General features: G+C 49.5%; 1 protein-coding gene across 1 annotated transcript; it reads right to left on the bottom strand.

Moving 5' to 3' along the window:
• Window positions 1-1093: 1093 nt before the first annotated feature.
• LOC119108473 (uncharacterized) lies at window positions 1094-7817 on the bottom strand. Its single transcript, XM_037232040.1, has 2 exons — window positions 7787-7817; window positions 1094-1565 (listed from the first exon to the last, which is right to left on the bottom strand). Exon 2 carries the CDS (start codon window positions 1558-1560, stop codon window positions 1153-1155), a length of 408 nt encoding a protein of 135 aa, XP_037087935.1. The 5' UTR covers window positions 1561-1565; window positions 7787-7817; the 3' UTR covers window positions 1094-1152.
• Between the last annotated feature and the right edge of the window lie 725 nt (window positions 7818-8542).

Here is an 8542-nt window from a genome sequence, read left to right as displayed (position 1 = left end):
AGCTGTCAAGCGTACGTTTTTTTTTCAAACACATCGCACCATTCGACGAATACAATTATGTTTATTGAAAATGCCGCTCCTCCTTATGCTCGGTGGTAACATCATGGAACATATTGTCGTGCGACGTTCAATCGAACCTGAACGCAGGCGTATGCGTAAACACGGCCAAGTGATTTCACATAAATGATGTCAGTAGAATACGCTGAGTCTGCTATTGTTCGGCATCGGATATTCTCTGATAAAGATCTGCACGCTGAGATTTCACTGGCAAAAAGATCACGCAGGTGTTGACAGTTGGGGAAACTCAGCTCACCCGCGCTGAACGATGCGGATACTTCACGGGTACTTCGGTGCCCTGGTGGAATCATCGCATAACAACAACCAACACCACCAAGAAACAACAAAAATCAGATTCGTCTTTTAAGAACGCTGGGAAAAGCTGCGGACTGTACAACGCATAGTTGTGTATTTCATGTCACGCACAGATGTGAGCTATAACCATTCTCGTGTTCATAATGGAGGCGCCATGTGGATGCACGGGTGTTATGCATTGGGACATGGGCCATCAGAGCACGCAGCCCGATATGACATGTTGGCACTGCGTCGCTCCGTACGGGCGACAGCCAGGTGGCTGACGGTCTAGGCAGATCGGTTCACAGAGAACCGATGACACCGCCACCCTCGTCGGACGCCGTCGCATGGCCGCCCCGATCAACGGCGAATATCGCTTTCTCCGCATAGCAGGCGACTTTACGTTTCCATGTCGTGCGCCGACCAGTGCTTACAAACCATGTTCAAAGGTGAAGAGGGATTGCCATGAGCGTTTCATCTCGAGGACACTAGGACCCGCCACCCACCTAGTGCTGACAAGTAGCGCGGGGACCTCCCGGCCATCCGATCGGCTCTTACAAGTCTGGCAGCCCGCCAGCCTGACCGATACGTGCCAAACTTGTAACAGCCCAGCGGCCTGAGTTGCGTGTCAGATGGGCTCCGGCCGGCCGGTGATCACCGGCTGCCTGGGTAGGCGGCGCCCCGGACCGGCGGCGCTCCCACACCGATCACCGGCGGCGCCCCGAGCCGGCGGCGCCCCATACCGATCGCCTGCGGCGCCTCTGCACCGACCACCGGCGGCGCCCCGGGCCGGCGGCGCCCCTACACCGACCGCTTCAACCGGATCCGGTAGCGCTTGTAGCTGGTGGGCAGGTAGGTGTCGCTGCCGCGGCGGCCCAGCCGGATGCTGCTGGCACGGTTCATGCGATCGAACCACCGGCGGCCGAGTCGTAGGAAGCTAGGTCGGGTTACGCGGTCAAACCATGGCAGAACCGGCGGCGGCTGCTGCTCCCGCGGCCGCTGCGGCTGCGGCTGCGGCTCCAGCTCCGGCTGCGGCTCCGGGTCCAGCTCCTGGCCGGCTCCGGCGCGACCCAGGCGCACGAACGAGCTCCGCTTCTGCTCCCGCTGGCTGGTGAGCGCCGCCTCGAGGCCGCCACGGGGCCAGGCGGTGCCCCACGTGACCAGCACAAGGAGGCAGAGCAGCGCCAGCAGGGCCGCTGCCGCTCGCATGCCGCCTGCGAATCGAGGGCTCCGCATGAGGAAGACAGATTGGTACTGAATGTAGGGGGCGCAATTGGGGCCGTGCCATGCTCTGGTGGTTTCGGATGATGGTACATGATACTTCTTGGGAGAATGGTGAACATCTCAAATTATGCACAGCACACAAACTTTTCTGAATTTACTCCAATTAGGCCTCACAAACCATAAGGTCAAATTGTAAATTGTCGGGACCTGATACATCAATAAATGTTAACTCAGCAGTTAAAAGCGACTCCCATTTATCATTATTCTCTCAAAATAACGCATATGTCAGCCGGCCAAATACGCTTTGCAGTCATTGTCTTGCCAAGATTTAGGATTGAGACCCACATTAAATCTGTGATTAAAATGATAACATTCGGTGTTTATGATGAAAATCACCCACAATCATCATTCAAAATTTCAGAGGGAGAAAGGAAGAGAACAAAGCAAATCCTCATTATAACACTACTGTTTACTGATATGATTCAGTATTGAAATAAGTGCAGGCAATACGTAATCTACATGATTACCAAACAAACTTGTGTTCGACTCGAGCTGAACATTGAATCGGCTCATGAGTGAACCATTTTGGGGTGAGGCGTGAGCTGAGCCGGTTCACTGGGAAAAATGCCTCTTTGAGTCATGGGCCGGATCAAATTCCTTGAAAATTTTATGCGCTGAATCGTGAGTCAACCATTTCGAACAATGTTGTGTCAATGATTGGTATGGCTCAAATGAAAACGGCAACATGACGAAATACAGCATGCGCCAAACAAATTAACCTCCCATTTCAGAGCATTTAAGTGAACGGCATACAGCATTGGTTATAAAGCTTTTTGTAATGCCAGCAAAAAGCCTTTATCGTATTTTCTAACCAGCAAACACTGTATGGTTGATCCTAAATTCAAGTTTGCCAAATCTCAGACAGGAACCAGAGGCCACTACATGGTGCCTACATCCTGCATTCCCATAATCTATGCTAAAATCAGTGAAAGATTATCCTTAATCCGTGAAATGGGAGATCTGGTCACATTTTGCATTGTCAATGGCCACAACAATGAGCTAGTTCATACCTGAACCTTCATTCACTACTTCTTGAACTGCTGTAAGCGTGCTATTGCTGAGGCTACATGAAATTAATAGCAGCAGTGGGAAGATCATCTCGTCTCATCCGCGGATTTTATGTCGCAAAATGTGACGTGCCGGGGATGCCATCAATAACTATTTCGGCGCAACACACGACTCACAAGTGAAAACTCGGTCTATTAATTCAGTAGCCTTGGAATGCTAGTAAAATGATGCACGCCACTCCAATCTCTACGCAGCGCGAAAATCTGCTTTGATTCCTATCGAAACATAGAGTGACCCGATGAGACGAGTTTGAGGTATTCGGGTGGAAACGACAGTCGGCGCCTACGTTAGCTTATCCCTGGTTCAATTGTTCAGAGTTCAGTTTAGTTCAGTTCTTCAGAGTTCCGTTTAGTTCAGTTCAGTTCAGTTCAGTTCCCTGCTGGCTAGAAGACGCGGGTTGAGCTTAGTACATTCTTGCCGGGCTTCTGTGTGAGAAATGCAATGGTTATTCGTATACGTACAGCATATATATATATATATATATATATATATATATATATATATATATATATATATATATATATATATATATATATATATATATATATATACATATATATAATCATACCAGTTGTCATAAATGATATATTTGCTGTACGTGTATTAAATATACCATTTGTTACATTATTCGCAATAATTTTAGGTTCAGGTAAGTTTATTAGGTGTTTGTAATGTATGGTGGTCAAACGTCATTGCAAGAAATACGACGTTAAGTTGTTAAATTGTTAAATCACTGACGGCATGGTCAGTACTGGCTAGTGGAAAAGAGATTACTTATGTGTGAACGCACTTGGTTGGCAATTGACAGGTGCAGGCTGCCAACTGTCAGGTTTAGTGCAGTCGAGTTCCCACTGCTTGCTATCTAACTAATGGATCTTGGTCGTAGATGCCAGATACGCTATCCTAGAGCTGAGATTTGAGGGAAATAGTTGGTAGCAGGTTACAGGATAGGTATTGCTTGCCGCCCTGCATTTGGTAAGTTCAAACTACAAACTTGCTACTAGGCTACATATATATATATATATATATATATATATATATATATATATATTTCCACTGAGGCTACAGAAGGGTCTGGCGCTGAGCGCTGAACTCTGGTCAGCTCAGGCTGGTCTCAAGTGACGGCCGGGCACTCAGCCATGTGAAAACCGGCCAGCTCCATCAACACACCGCATCAAACCTGCAGATGTGGTGTCTGCTTTTTTTTTGGTGCGGCGCCGGCTGCCGCCGGCTGACAGCTGCCCGGCGACCGACCGCTCCTGGATCTCAGGCGCCCGGAGACCGGCCGCTCCTGGATCTCAAGCACCCGGAGACCGACCACTCCTGGATCTCAGGCGCCCGGAGACCGGCCGCTCCTGGATCTCAAGCGCCAGGAGACCGACCGCTCCTGGATCTCAAGCGCTCGGAGACCGACCGCTCCTGGATCTCAGGTGCCCGAAGATAGACCGGGGAGCAGGTCGTCTTAACAGCTAGGTTCCGGACAGCAGGCGGATAGAGGCACAGCCCGCCCTCGGTTACCAGGGGCGTCTGCTGACTGCTCCCAGTTTACATTAGAGCTGGGTTTTTAGAGGAGGCGTCTGCACTGGCGGACTGATCGTGTTCAGCGCCTCTGGGAGATGGGCTGTTGATGCCAGCCAACTTACCGGACAGAGAGCTATTGTGCCGACGAGTCAGCGGTACTCTACAGGCTGAAAAAACGTGCCACGCATTTGCCCATCGGCTGAGATGGCTCGCAAACAGCATCATTTTCGCGGCCCCTCCGGACTGCACGTCGCATTTGTCTCGCAACGGGCTGCCGTTTCCCTGGAGATTAACATTCAGACTAGAGATGCAACTTTCCAACCCGCCAACTCGCCAATATTTCAACCTTCAAGAACCCGCAGACTTTTCGTTTGGTAATGAGTCAGCTTTTGGGGGTCAAAATGTTTAACAAGGGAAAATTCATGTTTTGCTATCGAGCAGGAGCTAGGTGAGCCATTAATATAAATGCAGCTACATACTGTTCCTGGCTGTTATTGTGAGGACGTGGCACACCCGACCTTTCTTGGTTTTCACACAAACCATACCTCATAAATCACCATCAAGATCCATGATCAATGGAATCCATGAGAAGTTATGAGCTTTTCCTCGCTCTAGCTGCATTCAGTTGTCAGTACAGCCCGCAGTTACTGATGTACCAAATACAAAACACTTGTCAAAGCTAAAAAAGTGGTGGGATAGAGTTTGTCTATCCATGCCTGAAGATGACCACGACCATAGTCATTTATATCTGATACATTTCTTTTTTTTCTTTTTCTTAAATTTGATCCGAACCCTTTGAATGGATGGATTTTGGGAATCAGCGCTCACGCTATGCAGTGCTTGTTGTGTGAGCCCTGACCCCCACCATCCGATCGCGCAATTCCAGGCAACGGCAGAATTTAGTGGCGAAAGCTTAACGTACCGCAATGCTCGGCACGGTCCGTCCTGCCCTCTGACGTCAACCGACCTTTAACGCGGCCGCTGCCACCGGCCGCAGGCCATACCGGCCAAGGGCAAATAGCGAGCGCCCTGAAGCGACTCGAACCCACCCTGCCACGAATGGGTGGATCGGAAGGCAGGCGCTCTAACCAAATGAGCCACCGGGACGAACAAAATTTTCTACAGCGATTGTTATTATTTTTCCACATATTTTTAATTACAGCGTGCGTTCTGTCTGATTTGTCCATTTCTTTTAAAGCACCTCTCCAGTTGTGTGTAAAAATCATCTTAACATATGACGTCAATAAAACACCCGATAAAAAAGAAAAAAGCGGCCAGTAGGCTTTGCGAAATGTAGTGCGTGTTTTTGGAAATTATTTCTACCATGTTTCCTTGTTTTCATACAATTTTTCAGCGGCGTGTATCAATGTGCCTTATTTTGGTGACCTTGCTGAATGCCTTAATGACATCACAGAAGGGGCAAATATTCGTGGACCAAACATTATTGCTATCCCTGCTTTTACGAGAGGCTCACAAAAGGCGCTGATATGGTTGTGGGGTAGAATATGAATGGTAGTAGGAGAGAAATGTGGATTACTTCAAAGCTACCACGTGGTCTTTATTTGGTGTTGTTGCATGATATATCCACTTTATGACAGCAAATATCACATAGGAAACTGGCTCTGATTCTTCAAAGCAAGTCATGGAATCGTGGCAGTTGAGACGCAGCTGCATGATGTTTGCTTATGCCCAGTGTAATGAACTGAGGAGACTTCCCACGGCTTGACACGTCCAGCATTTTTACATTCGGTTCTCCCAAACTGCCCACCTCCGACCAGCCTTCCGGTACAGTCTAACCAACGGCAGTCTGGTTAGACTGTACCGCAATGCTGCTGTGCACGGCGGGTCAGCCGCGCGCCGCCATTCCAGCCTCGGGACGGCGCCGAGACTCCGCATCTGTTTACTGAAGCAACGGAGTCAGGTGTCACGCAATTGACGCCGACCTTGGAGTCTTGAATAATGACGCAAGAACAGCAGTATCGACGCGTCGGAGACTGGCCAGCGGGATGAAACTCTGCGTCGAGCCAGTCAAGCCGTAGCGGGCCATCTGACAGCCTTTCGGTTTCCGCTGTTTTAGGACGTAAAGGATGCGGAGTGATATGAGGGGCGTGTGGTTTTGGACACCGTAGTTCCTTTGCAACAGTTCATGTTGCAAAAAATTTCGGAGTGGAATGACAACGGTCAGAAAAGTAGCTTCGCAAAATAATTTATGGCAACCGTAAAAATGGCTCAACCGCCCCCAAAATACCCTAACAAACGAGTTTTAGTCACCTCTTTTTCTAAAATTTGTTGAAGTCCAAATTCGGAAGAGTCTGTGTGACCGAAGCCCCCAACCGAATAGAAAGCTACAAGCTGACAACAATGCAACCCCCTTATGCCACGTTGCGCATGCGAGGTGCCACTTAATGCTTTTTCAGATGTCAGCTGAACCTATTTCCTTCCGATGGTTTGTTTTTAAAAGGTTTGACTTTCTTGCACCTGCCAGTAAAGAATCCATATGTACTAGCTGCGGGCTTTTCATATTGCACTCTATTCGTAGATGTACTTCAGTTTTTAGATGCCACTTGACCTGATCTGGTACTAGGCCTGTAAGCGTGCGAACGTACGCATCTAGCGTGTAACCAGCATCCTGATTTCCGTAGTTTGCTTTGCTTATATCACAATATTGCACAGAATGAGAATAAATAGATGACTAAAGAATTATTGAAACCTGTGACCTTCGAACTCATGCGTAACTTCATGCGTGACTTACAGATGAGCGATCTGACTCGCGCTGGGTTCGCGCGGTAAATGGGTTTGCGATTAAGGTCAGCTTGATCAGTTGGCTACTTCCAGAGATATTCGATGGGGACGTTAACCATTACAGTCCAGGTAATAGAAGGTAGGAAATACTCCGCCGATGTAGTGTTAATGGCCGCTTTGTACCAGCCCCACCCCTTTTTACAATGGATGCGTTAGTAACAGCTCAGTCTGCGATTGGCAACAACTTGTCCCATCCGCCTCTTTCGCCTCTCTTTTGTTCAAGCGCATGCCATACATGACTGTGGGAGTTTTGCCGGCCAAACTCGGTTAAAACAAACGTTTCAAATCTGCAGTTGTCACCCTAGTTTACGAGAATTGAACTGTGTTGAAAAGTTACCGGCAGTCGGGTAGTTTTACTACTGCAACGAGAGTAGCGCCCAGAGCGACCAAAACTTAGGCGCGCAGCAACAACGTTATGGCACAGCGTTTGAGCACGCCTGAACTGCAGCTTCATATCATCGCTTTGTGATGTCTGCACATTGACGGCTTGCTTATGAGACGAGCCGACAGACGGTGGCCTTCCTACAGACGGTCTCACACGGGCGACTGTACCCCCAGCGTTATGCATTTGCGTGACTGCATCCTAGGCGTACAGCACAAACTTCCCCTGCGCGACTACGTCCCGACTCTGGTAATCGGGCGCGGTGTATGTCTCACTTGTGTGAACGGCCCCCTCCGATCCTCGATATCAGGCACAGCGTAGGCCCTGCCTGCGTGGCCACGTCCCGGGCGCTGGGGTCAGGACGGCAGCAAGCCTCACCTGCGTCGCTGCACTCGGGCGGCACCGTCCGGCCGGCCGAGAACGGCAGGTATGACCCGCCCGGCCGCGGCCCACTGCTTATGTACAGCCACCGGCGGCCGCCCTCGCGGCGCTGACACGCCCACGGCCCGCGGTCCACTCCTGGCCGGCCGTCGCCAGGACTTGCGAGCTTCTGCTGTACGTACACAAGCCGCCCACGCCCCAGCCAGGCGTGACACTCCCAAGTCCGTCCGGCAGCTTCAGGCGGCGCCGAGGATTCTCAATGCACGGTCAGTTCATCCACTAAATGTAGTTGTACTTCATCAATTTCAAGGATTTGGTCTTAAGTTCTCCCATAGAGCGATGAATTGCTGCTCGTCTCTTAAACACGGATAAATGATCTCACGCTTTGAATGAGATGGATTGTTTTGGGATATCATATCTTTTGATTTTTTACAAGGGACAATCGCGTGGCAAACTGGTGAAGTGAAATATGAACATGCTAAAAATTCCGCCCAATACGCCTTAACCTGCCGTCATGTTAACCGATGTCGCCATTTGCGGTCAGAATAACTCCTTTTAATAGCCCACCAAGCCCATGAGGAGCATGACCGTTATCAAAATGAGCGCTGGTGGTCTTCAGAATGTCTTGAGGGCTCCTGAAAAACTTGCCTAGCTCTACATAGACGTAAACCTCTATAAGCATTGATTTTTTACTACCAAGTGCAAGATCAGGTCTCCTATGAATGCTTACACATGTTAAGTGCACTGCCTAAG

This window comes from Pollicipes pollicipes, unplaced genomic scaffold (genome assembly GCF_011947565.3).
Source record: "Pollicipes pollicipes isolate AB1234 unplaced genomic scaffold, Ppol_2.1 Scaffold_6686;HRSCAF=7923_pilon_pilon_pilon, whole genome shotgun sequence".
NCBI lineage: Eukaryota > Metazoa > Arthropoda > Thecostraca > Pollicipedomorpha > Pollicipedidae > Pollicipes > Pollicipes pollicipes.
The sequence above is the reverse complement of the archived record's forward strand: the minus strand, read 5'-3'. Positions and strand labels throughout refer to the sequence as shown.

Bases quoted from the DNA above. Each gene is read 5' to 3' on its own strand.
- LOC119108473 (XM_037232040.1), bottom strand. From the start codon at position 1,560: ATGCGAGCGGCAGCGGCCCTGCTGGCGCTGCTCTGCCTCCTTGTGCTG.